General features: G+C 33.9%; 3 protein-coding genes across 4 annotated transcripts; 2 read left to right on the top strand and 1 right to left on the bottom strand.

The window, feature by feature from the left end:
- Positions 1-1805: 1805 nt before the first annotated feature.
- Positions 1806-2961, bottom strand: LOC127122139 (uncharacterized). Its single transcript, XM_051052527.1, has 5 exons — positions 2917-2961; positions 2706-2806; positions 2342-2604; positions 2158-2218; positions 1806-2070 (listed from the first exon to the last, which is right to left on the bottom strand). The coding sequence occupies exons 1-5, from the start codon at positions 2959-2961 to the stop codon at positions 1806-1808; spliced, it is 735 nt and encodes a 244-aa protein (XP_050908484.1).
- Positions 2962-3343: 382 nt separating this feature from the next.
- Positions 3344-8291, top strand: LOC127118371 (protein ABA AND ROS SENSITIVE 1). Its single transcript, XM_051048557.1, has 7 exons — positions 3344-3828; positions 4146-4245; positions 4440-4650; positions 6917-7193; positions 7644-7719; positions 7835-7881; positions 7979-8291. Exons 1-7 carry the CDS (start codon positions 3740-3742, stop codon positions 8163-8165), a joined length of 987 nt encoding a protein of 328 aa, XP_050904514.1. The 5' UTR covers positions 3344-3739; the 3' UTR covers positions 8166-8291.
- Positions 8292-15350: 7059 nt separating this feature from the next.
- On the top strand, positions 15351-18187 carry LOC127118370 (uncharacterized). 2 transcript variants are annotated; one of them, XM_051048555.1, is made up of 10 exons: positions 15351-15674; positions 15851-15912; positions 16004-16087; positions 16430-16510; positions 16600-16739; positions 16828-16921; positions 17029-17095; positions 17526-17588; positions 17668-17874; positions 18000-18187. In XM_051048555.1, the coding sequence occupies exons 2-9, from the start codon at positions 15851-15853 to the stop codon at positions 17743-17745; spliced, it is 669 nt and encodes a 222-aa protein (XP_050904512.1). In that variant the 5' UTR covers positions 15351-15674; the 3' UTR covers positions 17746-17874; positions 18000-18187. The 2 variants fall into 2 exon arrangements, with proteins under 2 accessions (XP_050904512.1, XP_050904513.1); XM_051048556.1 differs by having other exon boundaries at positions 15358-15674; positions 15818-15912.
- The last annotated feature ends 878 nt before the right edge of the window (positions 18188-19065 follow it).

Genomic DNA, 19065 nt, shown 5'->3' with positions numbered 1-19065 from the left:
TCATGCTATCGTGAATCATTATCAACTCTCCTATGATTTCAACACAACCATAGTTTCTATTCTACCAAAAATCCTAACTAGAACCCACATTGGAGAAAGAGATGAAAAGAGATTTGAGATTAGATGAATCCAAGTTTCTTCTTTCCTTCTCAAGTTTTCCTTTTTCTCCTAAGTTTCTCTTATTTATCTGTTATTCTTTCTACTGATGTGTTGAAATGAGAGATATGAGAAAAATGGAAATGAACATGTGGCAGGATAGCAAATGGATTGGATTAAGTGGCCAAGAAAAGAGAAGAAATCGTGTGGTTAGAATTGAATAATGTAATAGAAGATAGTTTTAAGTAGCAATACTTTATAATATTTTCTCTACCAAAGCAATTGACCAATTATTAATGTTATTAGAGTGCCCCTTCTTGTACTTATTAATAAAATGTCAATCTCAAGAAATATTAATTAAGTCAACCTGAGTTCACTAGTTACTTTATTTATCCCAACTGACAACTTTTAGAGCACATAGGAATTGCTAATATAAGTGCCCACTGAGAATTTCCTTGAGACTGACTTAATTAAATTTCTTGCAAATGAAGAGGGATCACGACTAGAGGAAATTGGTATCGAGGATCAAAATATAGTGCTTGAAGGCTTAGTGAAAAGGCTTTAGCTTTCTTTTTTTTTAGGTTTTGTTCAAAGGACTATGTAGAGATCACAATGCTAAATGTAGAGGATTCATGTAATGTGAAATAGATCCTTGTAAACTCTCTTATTTTGTAGAATTTTAGATACAATGCAAAGAAAAAAATGAATGACATGTTTGAAATTTTTTATGTTCATGCTATGATTCAATTTTAAACTCCTTGAATCCTAATTGTAACATGCCTAAAAAATGAAATTAAAATGATGTGGACTAAATGGAAATCTTTGAAACTTTGACTTATTTTTCTTTCACTTTTATATATATATATATATATATATATATATATATATATATATATATATATATATATATATATATAAAGGAATAAATGCATACATGGGTTATAGATGAATGACATTAAAGTAATGAATTCAAACTCATAATTCATAACAAAATAAACTTAAATGAGCTTAAAAAGGTGAAACATAAGAGATGAAAATATGTGAATGGAATGCTAATGAGGCGTCACTTGTTTTGATATGAAATGCATGATTTGTCCATCCAAATGATTAGATAGAATTCAAGTTGTTGACTTCATACACTAAGGACTATCCAATGACCAAACGAAGTGTAAAAGCAGATAAAATAGGTGGTGCAAAATTTAGGGTGTGACACACAAGCATCTTTGCTTGTACCAATAAATTTTACCCTTTTTATGCTATATACACGACCTTAAAACAAAACCGTGAAAGTTGGTATAGAATGGAGTGTTATACTAATACTTAATATTTGCAATACTTTTTTGGAACGAGACCCAGATTGTACCAAGCTGCAACTTCAACATAGTGTTCACTGCATCCCAACTTCGACATAAATCTTCCCCGCTTGTAGTCAACATGTTTTTTAGTCTCTAATGAGCAGACTCCATCCTATTCGTCGTTGTGTTCCTTAAATGAGTGTCTCTGTTAGTCCAAGCAACAACAAACCTTTCTTTATAAGGTGTCAACTATGTTTCAATCACATACTCAATAAATAAATGAATATCAACACAAAATAGTCTCAAAGTGCTCCAAGTGTGCGACAAACTCAGTTTCTCTATTAACATAAATGACGTTGTTCCATAGATCCATGACATGCTCATGTATTTCTGATTTAACATACTCTTTACATTTCATGCTAACGTATTTTGAAAATGGAACAAACATAACATATAAGTTGAATTTGGAAACACAACTTCAATTGCATTCATCAATGCAAGTTCTTGGTCCGTCACCATAACATTCGATAGCAATTTCTCATAAGAGAACAACTCTTTGAGCTTCTCTAGTACCCATTTGAAGTTTTCCTCCCTTTCATACTCCAAATAGGTAAAGCCTACCGAAAATGTCAATTTTGTTGACATAACACCAACAATCCTAAGCAGTGGTAGCCGGTACCTGCATGATCACGATGTAAATAATCAAAAATCTAATGAATCAAAGTATATCGAAATGATATGAAGGTATGGTCACGATTCACATTACCTATCTGTCTTGTACGTACAATCAAAAATCAACACCAAGTGAAACATATTCAACAACTTCACTGAATCAGCATGTATCCAAAAGATATCAACAACAACATTTGAGTCTTCCCTATTTCTTGTCCATCACATATATTTTTCTTTATGAATAAGACTTAACAACATTTGCATTTCCGTCAATGAACCTCTCTTGCTCGCATTGTATGTAGCTCTAGCTTTATACACTTGAGTAACACTAGTGAGGTTTCCTGGATCTTTGTCTTTCAAGGCAAAAACTATGTACCGTGGAGTCATGTTGTACTTCGTCCTGTCATTCACAAACCGTCTATCATGAACTTTTAGATGACCCAATATGTCATGGTCATCTAAATCCTCATATAGTTTATGATTGTGAAATCCACACCTAACCATCACCTTCCAACCGCTACCACTCGGTGCAGATCTCAACCTAAAAAGACATTTCACTTTTATATTATAAGTGTCATATGAGAATTTACTGCTTTCAGATGCATCTCACAATCCAAAATCAATTTATCTTTCCTATCTCGCTGGCCATTTGCATTATCCGAACGAACATTCACACATATAATACCATATTGTTTGCCAATATTTTGTGCCCAAACTAATACTTCAGATCGAGACTCAAATATCTGTCATTTACATCACAACAAAATACTATAAATATCATATAAGGGGGAAATATTTAATTTAAACTTATTACATAGAAAACATATTTTGTCTGTGGTGAAGAACTGCGTACAATCACTACACGAATCTGTATATGACCTTGCCGATTCCGAACCATATAAATAAAACATTTTTTGAAAATTCTGCTTTGTTATTGGAAATTTCAAATATATTGAAAATTTTAAATATATTCAAAATTTCTGGTGTATCAGAAATTTGAAAATTATCATTATACCATAAATTTGTTTTTTTATCGGATATTTTGAGAATTTTCGATATTATATATCAGAATTTTTAAAATTTCCGTGACTTATATTTTTATTTTTCAAGATTTTTAATATATATAGTGAATTTTGAAAAATATAAAAAATGATGTATCAAACATTTCAAAATAACTATGTAAGTTTGAAAAAGTAAAAATTATAATTAAAAAATTAAAATTTGAAATATAAATATTAACAAGGATATTTTGAGAATATTGAAATTTTGGGGGGAGTGCGAGAAATAATATGGGGATTCTCCAATATTCGATAGCCCAACCCCAAATCATACGGCCCTGTCCCTCCTTACGAAGGCGGAAACCAATCAAGTAATCGACGAACGGCCCTGCGTAATCGGAAGAACCCAAACTCTCAAAGCTTCATTCAGTTCTAATCTTCATCTTCATGCTATTCCGGTTTGCATTAGAACCGGTTGGACCGGTTGGTTTTAACAACACCAGTTAAATTACCCTACCTGGTTGCAATTCGTGAAGGCCTTTGTGCTTTCGTTGATTGCAATTTGATTTGAACGAGCGATAGGGAATTTTTTTGGGTGTTTAGTTTTTCAGTACAAAAATTTGTTTCCCTTTCGATTTTTCATTCGATCGTTTCCAATTTCTTCCAAAGAACCGAAACATGGACGCGCAAGCCAAGCAAAGAGCATTGTTCCGTGCCAAATTGAATGCGCAGAAGAAGGACAAACGCATAGAATCCCCTCTCGTTAGGTTTATACTTCAATTTTACGCTATTGATTCAGCTATCTTTAGTCGTTTCATTTCTCTATTTCTTTCTATTCAGTTATAGAATTGTTAATTTTGTTACCCATTATACTGCTTTAGCTGTGCCCTTTTATTGATATAGTTTATTTTCTGTTAATGAATATGACTTTTCATCTGATTATAGCTACTCATGTACTTGTTTGTGTTTGTTATTAGTAGCATCGACACTTCGTTTCGGTGTTCGAAATATTATGGTGTTATTCTTATTCTTATTACTATTGATGTTATTTTGATTGTTGCTGTTTCTGTGTCCATGCATACAGGTATAATGAATCTGATCAGCCTGTTTGTCGGGTTTGCGATGTTGTTCTGAAGTCTGAGTCAATATGGGATGCACATCAAGTTTCTCGTAAGCATCGTGAGGTGATGATGATATATAGAATGTGGTTTATGTTTTCTATGTGATTTTCTTTTTCAGAACTCTTTGCTCATGTCGTGTTTATATTGTTTTACTTTAAGTACTTTTCGGAAGGCAAGCTTTGTTTCCTTTCACTTTGCATTTGTTTCACACTCTCTCCAAAACAAGCTTACATTAATGGTGTTATTATTTTGGTCAGGCAATAAGTAATCTTAAAGCTAATGCGGCTGGGTTAACTAAGCAGAACAGTGCAGAGGCGGATATTCCCGCCAAACGGCCTAAACCTGAGCAGCCTTCAGATTCACAGTTCAAAATTCCTCAAAGTTCACAAGTGCCTAAACCTCAGTCATCATCATCAGTTCTTCCACCAGATTTTTTTGACAACAATGATGCAAAGAAGATGAGATCGGGTGAGAATTTGGTTTAGAAAAATGAAGCTGTAGCCGGTTCGTGCTATTTTATTGTACATTAAAAAATACAGAGTTGCACTTAAACACCATAAACACAGTCACAGACAGATACAATGATTGTTCCTACCTAGGCATATTTTCTGTGTAGGTATTTAACATCTGGCTTCTACATTTACACATTTTGAGAGGTTTAATTGGGGGATAAAGGACAAGTTTTAGGTCAAAACTAGAAAAGGTCATGGTTGCTTCTAGCTGGTCGTACTCCAGGGCAGGCCTCAGGGTTACAACATGGTGATCCTACACCAATCATACCAAATTGTGATCCTAGGTGTGGGCGGTGTTAGAGTGATTGGGTTGATAATTGCACTATCTGCATTATGTTATATCTTTATTTTCTGTCTACTGGGCTGTTTTTATTAGCTTACTTTACAGTAGTTTGTGTGGTTGTGTTAAGCTTCTGGTAGTTAGAATCTAGAGCATTCCCAGTCAGTTAGTAACCTTTTGAAACTTGTTAGAAGCTTCCTAGTCAAATATAGTTGCTAACTGTGCTAAGCAAGCTTGGGCAGATCTACGAAAATTTGTACTCTCTGTCATAACAGAAATTCAGATTCAATACAAAAAGGTACTCACACTGCATTTTCGTTTCATTTCATCTAAAATTTGATCTTTTTTTTTTAATTCTTTGTTCTTATTTAATCAGGATCAGGAGTCATCAGTATAAATAAATATTCATGCATAGTCTTATGTATAAAACCAAGCCATAATCACGACTCAATATCTTCTTTCTCTTCCCTCTTTCCTTATCTATAAGACTATAATCATACAAGTTCAGCGAGGTATCAAAGTGCTCTCATCTTTTGTAATTGTTCTCAGCTCATCACTGTTTTGTTGTTGAGTTCCCAAAGGCTTGGGACTCTATTGCACAAATTCCTACTATGTTTTCTCTCTTCATGTTCTCTCCTTGTGTGTAGGTTTTCTATCTACCATTCTTCAGCATGTTTCTAAAGATCTACTTCAATTTGTCTCATTGTTGTGTCCTTACTGCAGCCTTAGGTTATCTCAGATACAGTTATTTATTTATATATTATTTATTTTATAAAAAATGTTAGTGGGTCACACTATCCTTATTAGTCGAGAGTGAGGGGGCGAGAAGATTTGAACCCCTATCCTCCAATACTCCAATTCCTATGCATCCTAGGCTCACCTCTGAGTTTCCCACCCTTGTATTTTCATATATACTTTGACCCCAGCTATCTCAAATTCAATCTGGTATTGGCTATCCTAGATATGGTTTGGCATTATGAATTATGATCCAAATTAAGTTGGAGAACATCTACCCTAAATTCAGTTTGGCCTTGGCTAACCCTACACTTTGGCCTTAACTATTCTAGATTAGGGATAGATTAACCGCTTCCCGTTATTAGTTATACTAATGTTGATTCCTCCTACCCCACCAATGAGTTGTGCTGTAATGAATTGTTCATGGTTGTGATACAAACCAACTCCTGTTTCAATTTGTTTTTAATATCCTAAGTTTCTAGTGGTTTAAGGCTTCCAAGTGTGCTTATTGCACTTGGAGAAGTTTTAGTTCCTTTGTTTCTGCTAACGATCATTGAGTGTCATTATGCAACGTTCCGACTAGCTCTTTAGGTTGATGATCATTTTAGTAATCTGGCTAAGTTGTCTTTTATAGTGATGCTTATGTCTCCGGTGTCTCCCACATCTGAGTTGTCCCCTTGGGATTCAACCTCGTTCTCGGGGTTGAAAACTAAAAGATATGAGAAACACATCTCTCAAGTTATCAATGCAATTCAGTCCAAGATATCCACATGCTAAAATAACACACATTGTCCAACTCTGATGGGTGTTGTTAACTGAGCATCTACATTGTTGTCCTATATGCTGAGGCAGAAACTATAAGAGAATTGCCGGGGCAATGTTTGCATTTCATTGGCAAGATTGGCCCATCAAAACCAAATTTAAAGCTTCGCTGGCAAGATTTAGCACCCATTCTCACCTGACATGCATCTTACACGTGTAGTTGTTATTTTATAGCGTTTTGAATAGGTGTTTCAGTGTGATGGGAGCTTGCTTTTTGTAAATAATGACATCGCAATGAACAATGTGTTATCTTTTATTATCTTTACTTGATATATCAGATGGTGGTTGATCATGCCTTGAACTTCTTGTTGCTGCATGTTTAATAATAACTTTGATTGTATCAGTAATAACTCACCTTTTGTTTCATTGGCATTTTTGCTTCCAGAAAAGGACTCTGTCCATTCAACGGACTCAGATTTTGGTAGAAACACAGTGTCTGCTGATCAAAGTCTGGTGTCAAACTCGGAGAAAGATCATTTCGATGGAAATAATACTACACAGTCAAAGATTAATCAAGCAACAATGGAGAATAGGAAGACATCAGTCAAGACTATGGATGCAGAGAACAAGCAAGAAAAAGGGGCTCTTCCTGAAGGTTTTTTTGATAATAAAGAGGCTGATTTGCGGGCACGTGGCATTAAGCTTGTTAAGCCAGATGTCAAGTAGGTCCCCAACTTATGTTGTTTGTGCATCCATACATTACTAACACATTTAATAATCCAAAATCTAGTTTACATGGAATGGAAGTAAAGATGAAAGGAACTTTCAATTTTTTTTACCTACTGTTATGGCAGAATGTGTTTCCCATGAATAATGAAAAAGTCAATAGTGAAATTTTCGATAGTTTTTCTTTACAAGGAGTCTGAGTTTTTGAAGTACGGGGATGAGACTTAGAACAAGAATAATTGATAGCATTATTTAATTGTATATCAACCTCTTTAGTCTTTTTAATCAAATAAATAAAGGTATACTTGGTGTGTCATTTTTAGTGCAGAATGGAGAACTCCCTTGCATATTTTTGGTTCTGGAAAAACTAGTTTATGGAAGATTTCTATAATGTAAATTGATTGATAACATAGAATGATATTCATTCCTTTTGAATGCTCTTATAGAGACGAGTACAAGGAGTTTGAGAAGTTGATTCAAGAGGATTTGCGGGAGGTGGATGACCGGTTAGAAGAAGAAGAGGTGATGTTCATTACTTTACTTTTGCTATTTTTTTAATCACAAATTTTTAACATTTAGGATGTAGTATAGACACTATATACACGAAATTTGATCAAATGTTTGTCACTGTGGGCAGATTGATGCTGCAGAAATGATAGAAGAAGCTGAATCTGCTGAGCAAAGGTATGTTATCTTTCTTATGCTTCATTCTTTTCCAATTTAACTTGTACATTGCTCCTAAACAACTCGCATCCATCTCGATATCTTCCTCTCTCTACAGAAAGTTAAAGGAGAAAGTGGAAATGTTGAAGAAGAAGAGATTAGAGTTAAAGGCTGCTAAATCTGCAAAGCTCAGTAAATCTTCTGAGGTTGTAACTAAAAAGTCTGTACATGAGGAGTCATCCAGTGATGATGATGATGAGAGTGGTGAGGACTTTGCTGTTGACTGGAGAGCACAACACTTGTGAATGCATACTAAATACTGTTTGTTGAATTCCCAACATGGAATATAACTTGTACATTCGTATCACATTCTGTATGCACAATGATTTTGATTATAACCCTCTTGTCTAAAGTGAAGTTTCTATTTTCAACTGTCCTATTTCTGAGTTATCTTTGAGCTATTGGACACAACAAGTTCCTTTTCAATTTTCATCTTGTCATTTAAGAGATTTATCTTGTTTCACTTTGTTTTACTTTCTCCTAACAAGTTGTTTTTAATAAGAAAGGAACCATATCTTTCCCATAATGAAAAGATGGAGAATCATTTCTCCAAAACAGCAGCTAAATAACAAAGAGTTATTTCATCCAAGTGCTCTTGGACCATTGGTGCAAATTATTTACTTAAGTATTTATTTCTAAGTGTTTATGTTTTTGAAACTTCTTTTGTTGATTATTACAGATTTCATTAAATCAATACTTTACCAATATAATTTCTATTGAAGTATGAAGTATAGCTGCCAAACTTTAGAATGTAAATATAAAACCGAAATAGTATCTAACTAACCCATTTTGGTATTGTAAGCCATATAAGAGAAAAAAGATATTCCAAAGCATTCATTTTTTACATAACATTTGAGTTATATTTGCACTCTAGGATCGACTCTTCTTCTTTCAACTTTGTTTTTAGATTCTAGGGTTGAATTTTCATCTTCCAACTTTCGTTTTCTGATCGTTTTCATTTTCCAACTTTTGTTTTCTTTCATTTTTTTATTATTTGTTTGCTTTTCTTTCGTTTCTTTCTCCGACGTCAAAGAATATAAGCAATGCTTCAATGTCAAACAATCAAAGTTTTGGGACAGTTGGATCTGTGCTTCGTAGAAACAAAAGGGTGAAATGGTTTTTTCAAGATGAAAGTGTTCTTCGTACTGTCAGCGATATGAACAGTGTGAACTATGAGAGCAAATTTTGGGATTGTAGAAATATAGAAATCACATGGATAATGAAAGTAACTTCTTCAAGTGATTAGGTGATGAAATAGATGATGAAAGAGATTTGAAGATTGAAAGGAAAAAGAAAAAATTTCAAAATTGAAGATTAAGGTTCTCCACACTAGAGGATGGTTGAAAATGTCCATTGTAGTTGAGATTTTGAGCTTAGAGTTTAATCTTGTGTTGTAACAATGTAGTTCAAATAGGTTGGAATTTTGAGCTTATGTAATGCAATGTGCTGTCATGAGTTTATCAATGTAATTTAGTTGGATTGAATTTTATATCTGTCACGAATTTATCTATGTAACACTTTTGTTAATTTATCGCATAATATTATGATAAAAAAATTGTGTTCATTATACTATGTCAATTTGTGTTCATTGTACACTATTATAACATTGATATAACACTGAAACAAAACACTGGTATAAAAGAATGGGAAAAAACCACTGGTGTAACATTTCAATAAACAGTAACAGAATTACAATAAACAAATAGTGATATCAAAAATTCAAAATGACATTATAAGCCAAATCATTTCAATAAGCAGTAACAAAATTATATATCAATTCAAAATGACATTATAAGCCATATCATTCAAAAAGACGTTATGGTTCATAATGCAAAATCACATAGCATTCCCATAATATGGTTATATTCCAAAATAACATAACAAAAATATCAAACAGAAATAAGAAATCATGGTTGACTTGAAGTAGTGTCCCCCTCTTTTGAAGTGTTATTTTCTTTTTGGTGGTGACCGAGTTAAAGGTGCTTGTGGTGGCTGACTTGAAGGTGTTTGTGGTGGTGGAAGTTTATATGTGGCCTTCTTATGATCGTTCTTTTGATAACGACTGCATTTGATTCCATATTTTTCTCATTTTAGATGTGACTCGTCTCTCATCATTTCTCTAACATCTTTGTTTCTTTTTTTCTTAGGCCTACCAGGTTGTCTCTTTATGAGTGGTAGTTGCAGATCAACAACATCAGTCTTTGAAATTTTTTACCTCATACCCCATCAATTATCCCTCTACCCCTACATTATAACTTTTTGGACCAAAATTCCCTCACATAAATAGGCTATATTTATGAAATTTTCATTTTTTACTTCACTTTCGCTTCAAGACTTCCGGAACATCACTTTCGCCGTTGCAAATCGGAACTCTTCTTAAAAGACTTTCAGTTTTGCATTATTTTCATTGGAAGTCTTCTTAAAAGTGTTCAGGTTTTGTCTTTCTTTTACATCGGAACTCTTTTAAGAAGTGTTCCGGTGCATTTTTTAAATTTAATTTAATTTAATTTTTTTAATTTTTTAATTTTTAATTTTTTTTATAGTGGTTCGAAGACGAGGCAGAGACGGTAGGATTCCAGATCGTAGTTTAGGACGAGGCACATCTACATCCACAACAGAGCCGATTGATTTTCCAGGAGGGTCGTACGATACGTCTCTTTTGGTAAAGTACGGGCATTATGTTGCTCGACATTTATGGTTTGGTAAGGTAAGTAAATGTCGTATATTTGATATTGAATAATATTTGAATATTTTATATTGTGTTTTAATTATTTACATGAGAGAGGTCCGAAGAAAGAGTTGAAGGTTGCCGGACACAGGTTTAAGCTGGTATCGAGGGTTTCACAAGCTCTTCCACAACAGATGGAGAGTTGGGTTTCTAGGTCTGAATTATCTTCATTTCAGATAACCAGTTTAGTGAAGATAGACACAAACTTGGTATCCGTATTTGTGGAGAGATGACATATAGAGACATCTTTATTTCACATGCTATTTAATGAGGTAAGCATTACTCTGGATGACGTCTCTTGTCTGCTTCACTTTTTCGTTAGGGATGTGTTATAGAGCCCTCAAGATGTCAATGAAGAGGTTGTTGTTGAACTTGCTATTGACTACTTAAGAGTGTCACAGAGTGAGACACATGCACATGTTCGTAGCTACATGAGTTCTTACTATAAGTTGGAGTGGTGATATAATTCATTCATAGCGCATAGAGCTGCTTCTAGCTAAGCATATGCGACTGGAGCGTATTTGCTGATGTTGGTGGATTCCACAATTTTTTCCGACAAAACCTTACGCTTGTCGAGACACGATACCTCTTACTGTTTACAGAATTAGAGAGATGTTCGGAATACAATTGAGGAGCAACTGTATTGGTTACCCTTTACAGATACCTCAGAGATACTTTCATGTTCAGTTGCAAGCAGCTCGGTGGATATCCTACTCTCCTACAAGTATTTAATTTAACTTTGATTATTATATATTAATTAATTTTATTTAGTATATTAATTTAATTAATTTTGTTTATTATGTTTTTATATTGTAACAGTGCTGGATTCACGAGTACTTTCCAACAGTTGGAAAAAGAGGAGAGAATTGGAAACTAGCTGATAATTTTGGTCTTCCTCGAGCGATGAGATGATCATATAAGCAAGGAGTCCTGAAGGTGGATGACTTGCGACCTATGTTGGACGAGCTGACACCTGTCGACGTCATATGGTGTCCATTCGAGGATCATAGAGTATGACGTCAATTTGATGAGTTATGTCTATACAAGGGTGTATGAAGTGGGGTGACATAGTTGTTCCATACTTGCCTGACAGATGTATACGTCAGTTAGCATACAAGCAATATGTTTCACCCTCACTTCCTGATTGTATGATGTCTAATGATATTTATGTTGAGTGGATTGGTTACCATCAAAGCGTTGTTGCCGTGATTCGTCCGAAAACATTGGTCACCACTCCATATGCTATAGATGATGGATACCTGGAGTGGTATTATTATGTTTCACATCCGCGTTTGGTCCCACCCCATCATGATGAGCCAAGAGAGGTGCCAACTCCTGTTTACGAAGCAGGATCATCTGATCCTAATTTGGATCATATTTCTACATTGATTCATCGTTATCCCAGACAAGTTAATGCTGAAGAGGATGACCCGTAATTTGCTGATTTATTTGAAATTTTGCATGTTTCTCGTTCACATTGATTTAGATATTAACTTTTAGAACTGAATATATTAAAACTGAATGTCATAATATAATATTCATGCTAATATAGGCGTAAGTAATTTCCAATGTTCTAGACGTTCGGCAAATCCTAACATCCAAGATGTTGCTGCTGGACAACGAAACTTCTTCCAATCTAATATGACTGACTGGTGGCAACGGAAACCCATATTTCATGTTTACCTGATAAAAATAATTAAAATATTAAGTTATATATTTAATAAAGTGAACTAAGTAAAATGATTAAAACAATAATTCATATAAAATAAAGCACGTACCTGAACCCAATGATTTTGATTAACAAAACCAATGCAATAAATGAAGACATTTGGTGAATGTGAACTTGTCATAGGAAAGAAAGTGATGCATGAATTGCCTAAGCAGTCAAGTACAACATTATAGCGATTCGCTATCAAGTAACCCATATCTGGTAGAGTCAACCATTTTTGTGGTGGCTGTGGACCAAAAGATTCTATCATCAAAGATTCTCTCACTTCTGCTAACCGATTACAAAATAACCTATCATACAAACTTGATATTTCCTTTTCTATTATTTCCAACTCCAAGTCTCGGCGAACCATTGACCAACCATCCTCACCATATCCATGCAATGACTATAAATCCATAGTTACCATCTGACACAATATTAACTACATCTTTAATGTATGACCTAATATGATTAGGAAATTGAAAAGTGAAATGTTTATTTGATTGTGGTTGGTTCTTTGATAATTTCAACTTCTTCAAAGTTTGTGATGGTTGAGATTGCCTCTATGAAGATTGATATGCTTGATCAACATACTCATGATACGAAGGGTCCTTATAAACATCATATCCTACTGTTTTTTTTCCTTTCTTCTTCACTCCTCATTTGGTTTTTAATTTCTCAGGTGGTGGACACAATGGAGTCATTATGGGGTAGACAAGTTCACAAATCCTACTTTTTAAGGCTCTTTTCCCAACAACATCTAATGACCTAAACCGTTTCCATAATTCATCTATTGCACAACTCATATCCACCTCCGATCCATCATCTACATCTACCTCTAACTCAACTTTCATACTTAGTTTCCTCCAAGGAATATGAACGACATCTATTGGTATCGGTATACCACTAAGTGTGTATCTTCCTAACTCACAAGTACAAGGTAATCCATAAGATGTTCTAAGAGTACAACCACATATTTACCTGTTAGTTCCAACATAATCAATTCTCAACAACTCTTCAGCAATACGTCTCAAAGCAGCTCGAGACACTGAACCACGCAGATTATCATAAAATGGACTTATGTGCGCGTGCTCAACTTCGTAAAAACGTTTTTGAAAAGAAGCTCTAATGTTGCCCAGTTGTAACCTCAAGTTGTTATTCCTAGCTTCCCAACATTTGTCCATGTCACCTATACTGTTTCCCAACATCTGCTTTAACTTTCAATGAGCAGATTCAATCCTAAAAATATTACATATTAAAAATATTAAAAACATCACATATTAAAAAATACATAGTAAAAAATATAACACATACCGATTAGTCGTCGTGTTACCCAAATGTAACACTCGATTAATCCATGCTTCAACAAATCTCTGTCTATGTGGAGTCAACCATGTGTCTTTCACATAATTAATAAATCCACTGAAATCAACACATGACTGCTCAAGTTGCTGAAAACGTTGATCATACTCAACCTCATCACTAACGCAAACAACTTCCATCCATAATGTGTCGATCGTCTTTTGCATATCATTCACCATATATTGCTCGCATTTTGCACTAATATTTTTATTAATGTGAAATCTACATAGCAAATTGATCGACCTAGGAAACACAATTTCAGTTGCTTTCATCAAAACAAGATCTCTACCTGTCAAAATCACTTGTGGACACAAATCTTTCTTCACAAACAATTCTTTAAGTTTCTCTAATATCCAACAAAAATTCTCTGTCTGCTCAGACTCCATATACGCAAACACGATAGCAAAATTCAACTTGGTTGATGTCATGCCAACAATTTTAAACAAATATTGTCTATATTTGTTTGTCTTATAGGTGTTGTCCATAACTAACACAATAGGAAAAATACTCAACAACTTAACTGAATTGGGATGTGCCCAAAATATCTCTCTCACAACTTCCGAGTCATCTCATTTTCTACTCCACTACAGATAACATGCATCCTCAATAAGCTTAAACAAATATTGTATCTCACTTTTATGACCTCTTATTTCTGTTTCTATCATACTCTTATGCTTGCATATTTGCGTGATCCGAGTGACATCCTCTGGATCTCGATCTTGCAAGAAAAACAATATGTGTCTAGGTGATACATGTCTCTTTGTCAAATGAAAGACACACTGCTTCTCATCCATGGCCAACCTACCAACAAAGAAATGACCTTCTAATCTATCAGGTGAACCATGACTATGGACCCCATATTTTACATCAATCTTCCAGCCAGACCTATCTTTCGTCGGAGTCGACCTGATTTTAAATGGGCATCCATATTTTTTAGTCGCACTTTGGGTTCCACTATCCGTATCCTTGTATTTCTCACTTTTATCACAACCACATATTAATTTGTTACTTCTCACTCTCTTGCCATTTCAGTATTTGAACGAATGATAATAACTGTTACTTTATTATGGATTTCAATCTATTTTAATCCACCTTATCACCTTCCAAATCTTTGAGTAGTTGAAAAAGCACCTGAAGTATCTATACATATTTGGGGAAGAATTTTCATACCTGCACAATAAAAAATTGTCAAAAAAAAAAAATTAACAATACAAACCGGAAGACTTCGTAGAAAAGTTATGGAACACATAAATAACACACCGAAAGTCTTTAGGAAAGAGTTTTGTTATATATTAGTATGTTAACCGGAACACATATGTTAAGTGTTCCGGAACGGTACTTTTTAAAATTAAATCGAAATTCTTCAAGTAAGTCTTCCGAAACACGTTTAACATTAAACCGGATGTCTTTTATAAAATATTTCGGATAAAAAAAAATATATCAAAAGTCTTTTTCAATGTGTTAGTATAATTTTTAAAAATTTTAATTGAATAATTAAAAGTAAAATAATAAATTAATTAAAATAAACAAGAATAAAATTGACGTTATAAAAAAATAAAAAATATAGAAGTATATGTATAAATTTTTTCGGTTTTTATCTAGAGTTTTCCCATTAACAAAGTTCATCACGTTGCCTTTTACAATAGTTAAGCTCTAAGTGCATCCCACCACATCATCCGTTCGTGTAAAATTTATTTACACTTACTAATTGTGCATTCGAACCAAAAAAAATATCAGATTTAAAATCCAACTATTTAAAAATCCATATTGGTTGAGAAGATGATGCTTATATAGATGAAATATTTAAAATTGCCACAAAAGGTGGAAGCAATCGTGCTAGTTTATAGCAACGCGATACGGTGGCGCAGCTCCAACTCTCTCACCGCTGTCGATCTTCTTTCCGCGCCGCCACTGTCGGAAACCGTCTTTCCACGCCACCACCGCATTTGAGTTCAGGTACATCAATTTAAAATCGCGAATCGTCCACACTTCACTCTGATTTTCTAGTTAGGGATTTGAAAATCATTATTTCAAATACAATTTTTTCCCACTCCTTTAAATTGTCTTTTCGCGCTTAACAACTTCGATCAAACGATTAGGTATATGACTGATAAATTGATAACAATTCTTAGATGCCTCGTTACAAAGATGAGTCCCCTGCGGTTCGTGTTTACACGGTCTCTGATGAATCAAGGTCTGTTTATTTCATCCTTTCAACTTACACTCTCGTTTACAATTGTTACAAGCTTTGTTTATTTTTAATTTGTTTTTTTTTGAGTATTCAGGTATTTGATTGTGAGGAACGTTCCGGCATTAGGTTGTGGTGATGATTTGCTGCAACTGTTTTCATCCTATGGAGAAGTTGAGGAGTAAGTCCCTAGTTTTGTTTGGATTGATAGAATTGGATGAAGTGGAGCGGTATCAGATGAAATAGAGTGATATTCCGTTGTTTGGATAATTTAAAATCGGTTGGAGCGGAGTGGAATAGAGTCGAATGGATTCCATTTCATTCCATCACTTACCATCATATTTTTTCCCTCTGATTTGGACGGAATAAAGAATTTGCTTTCTTCCGTCCTAAAATTTCCAAACTATGGAATGAAATCTTCACTCTCTCATCCTCCGTTCATTTTATGATATCCAAATTAATAATTTCTTCTTCCAGTGTGCTTGGTGGTTTTTGTTTGAATCTTTCTTTGTTCTCTCTTTAGGTGTAAGCCAATGGACGCCGAAGAATGTGAGCAATTCACTGATGTTTATTGGATCAAATTCTGTCTTTTCAGTAATGCCAGGTTTTCCTCTTTGTCGAATTGAAGTAATTCTATGATGTATTTGAGAAGGTTGGGGTTGAGAGAGTACGTGCCACTTTTATGATTTTCAGGTTTGCGAAAAGAAAATTGGATGAGTTTGTTTTCCTTGGGAACCCACTACAGGTTTCGTATGCTCCCCATTTTGAGAGTTTGTCTGATACAAAGGATAAATTGGAAGGAAGAAGAAGGGAGGTTTTGGCTCGATTGAACCGTAAGATTAAAGCTTACCATGGTTATTGCATTTTAAATGTTGGCATGCTATATTGGACTTACGACTGTTTGTTACATGAATTGTTCAGCTAGAAGATCTAAAGAGACTATAGCGTCAAGCTCTAGGCCCCTAATTGCTTCGAACACCAGTTTCCTATCAGAACCTTTATATACTAATTCAAGGTTATCTATTTTTCTGAATGAATTTTTCAGTTCTTGCTTCCACTTGAAGCTAAGGCAATGTGTATAACACCATAAGGTGTATAATTGATCGTTTTTCCTAAATGTAGGACAGCAGAATTTGAAGAAAGGCCGAACAACATCATTCTTCCAAAAAGAACGGTTTCATCTAACGAGGTTTGTTGCTTTTTTTTAAAATATGCACATGTGAAGAATGTTTTTACTCTTTTCGACTTACTAATACCCTTTGACGTGGAAGAATTGTTTCGTAGGATAAATACAATTCTCTCTTGAAATTAATGTCGCTAGAATATTTGTTAAGGCATTTTGATGCTGCTTGAGTTTTTTTATCAACCTTGTATCTGTAAGAAGCCAATATTACTAGTGTTTTGGAAGTGTTGTGCTATCTTCATATCTCTGATGGAAATTCATGTTTCACAGTTGTTATCTTTGTTGCTATCTGTTAGGTACTAGATTGCTAGATCTGATATTATAATTTATCATGATATTGGAGTTACCAGTTTTGTTTTAACTAGGAGTATAGGATGTTGTGTGCGAAGAAAAAGGTTTCTTGGTTTTCATCTATTAACCTAACATGTATAAACAGGATTATTTTTCATCCCATTCCATGAATCAAACAGTGAGGATTGTCAGGGATAAGCTTGATAAGGTAATGCGCCCTACTTCATAATATGAATTGGAATCTTTTATGGTGTTCAGCTTTGAAAAAATTTCTTCTTCTCATCCAGATTGAATCCAGTGGCGGGCATCTGGAAGCTGGATCAACATCCAAGAAAGCACGAGTCGATAATAGGAGGAGGATTTAATTTGTAAAAGTCTAAAGTTTAATGTAGTTGTGGTGTTCTCCTAGGGTGTGTTTGGGAGGTTCTCTTCACTCTTTTCGTCCGGATCAAGATCGATCTCCTATTCGGGTTTCATCGAGTACATGTCGTAAGGTATAGCAATTCTCTCTCGCGCTCTTTTCACACTCTTTTGTCTCTTTACTAGCGAAGCTTTATTTATGTTTATTGATTTGCACGGTTGAATTTGAGTTAATGTGAGTTTCTTGTCTTTTTAACAGAGATAAAATCACATTATCTATAACATGGGTGGGTCTTGCTCCTGCATTTACCATCCTATATAGGTAGATATTTAACTCCATCTTGTTAGTTTTTAGGTTGTTTGAAATTTGTAATTGAAAGGAAACTATCAAGGTTAGAATGCACTTCTATTCTTATCCTCATCAATATAATTGATATGTTCTTGACATCTTGTTAGCTTGCTTCTGGTTGGGTTATGTTTTCTATTTTGAGGAAATAGTTTCGTCTATAAAATGGGACAAAACTGTGTCTGAGTTACATAAATGCTGGATCTTGGCTTCTAATTATTATTCATAACTCAAATATTAGAATTAACTTTTTGTTTGATTTTTGGGATTGATGGAAGAATTATTTAGATCTATCTTATTGGAAATTATGGTATAAAATCATAATGTTGGAAATTGGGGACCTCTGTTAAGTTGTAGAAGGAGGAAGCTCAGTAGGTTTAATTAAAATAACTTGATTTTGGTTGAAAAATGCTTATTTAGTTTCCATGTAATTATGAATGTGATAGATACTTTGGAATTGAGAGGTGCTTGTAACTTGAGTTTTGGTTATATATCATTTCTAATATAAAAGTTTTTATATGTAATGAAATTTTTATGAAGTGGCTTTTGTAAATTTTTGGGATTGAGGCATTTTTAATGTGAATAAATAAAATAAAAGTATTTTATTACTCAATACATTAATACTACATCTGGAAACCTGTATTAATTTTACAATCAACTAAAAGATTCGTAGTAAACTCTTTTTTAAAAACTTATTGCGATTCAGCTTTGAATTGTTCAAGACTTTTTGAAAAAAAATCTGGAAAGAAAAAAAAGTATTGATTAAAATAATGGATTTAAACTCGGTATTTAAAAAAAGTTAAAAGGTTAAATTCCCCCCACTTAATTAGCGTTTCATATGTGAATTATTCAAGACTTTATTATTAGAATTTTGACAAGTAAATCCAAATCTACTTCTCCAAACAAATCTACACAAATATATGCATTTTAAAAGAAAATTCAATTACATAGAATATCCTTGGGAATATCCTTGGGGCAC

Source organism: Lathyrus oleraceus, chromosome 2 (assembly GCF_024323335.1).
Source record: "Lathyrus oleraceus cultivar Zhongwan6 chromosome 2, CAAS_Psat_ZW6_1.0, whole genome shotgun sequence".
Classification (NCBI taxonomy): Eukaryota; Viridiplantae; Streptophyta; class Magnoliopsida; order Fabales; family Fabaceae; genus Lathyrus; species Lathyrus oleraceus.
The sequence above is the reverse complement of the archived record's forward strand: the minus strand, read 5'-3'. Positions and strand labels throughout refer to the sequence as shown.

Coding starts and splice junctions, on each gene's coding strand:
- LOC127122139 (XM_051052527.1), bottom strand. CDS start 2,961: ATGGTTCGGAATCGGCAAGGTCATATACAGATTCGTGTAGTGATT. Junction 2,605..2,705: donor TCGGATAATGCAAATGGCCA/GCGAGATAGGAA, acceptor ATGTCTTTTTAG/GTTGAGATCTGCACCGAGTG. Junction 2,219..2,341: donor ATACAATGCGAGCAAGAGAG/GTTCATTGACGG, acceptor ATGCTGATTCAG/TGAAGTTGTTGAATATGTTT.
- LOC127118371 (XM_051048557.1), top strand. CDS start 3,740: ATGGACGCGCAAGCCAAGCAAAGAGCATTGTTCCGTGCCAAATTGAAT. Junction 3,829..4,145: donor ATAGAATCCCCTCTCGTTAG/GTTTATACTTCA, acceptor CCATGCATACAG/GTATAATGAATCTGATCAGC. Junction 4,651..6,916: donor TGCAAAGAAGATGAGATCGG/GTGAGAATTTGG, acceptor TTTTGCTTCCAG/AAAAGGACTCTGTCCATTCA.
- LOC127118370 (XM_051048555.1), top strand. CDS start 15,851: ATGCCTCGTTACAAAGATGAGTCCCCTGCGGTTCGTGTTTACACGGTC. Junction 16,740..16,827: donor GGTTTTGGCTCGATTGAACC/GTAAGATTAAAG, acceptor TGAATTGTTCAG/CTAGAAGATCTAAAGAGACT. Junction 16,922..17,028: donor CCTTTATATACTAATTCAAG/GTTATCTATTTT, acceptor TCCTAAATGTAG/GACAGCAGAATTTGAAGAAA.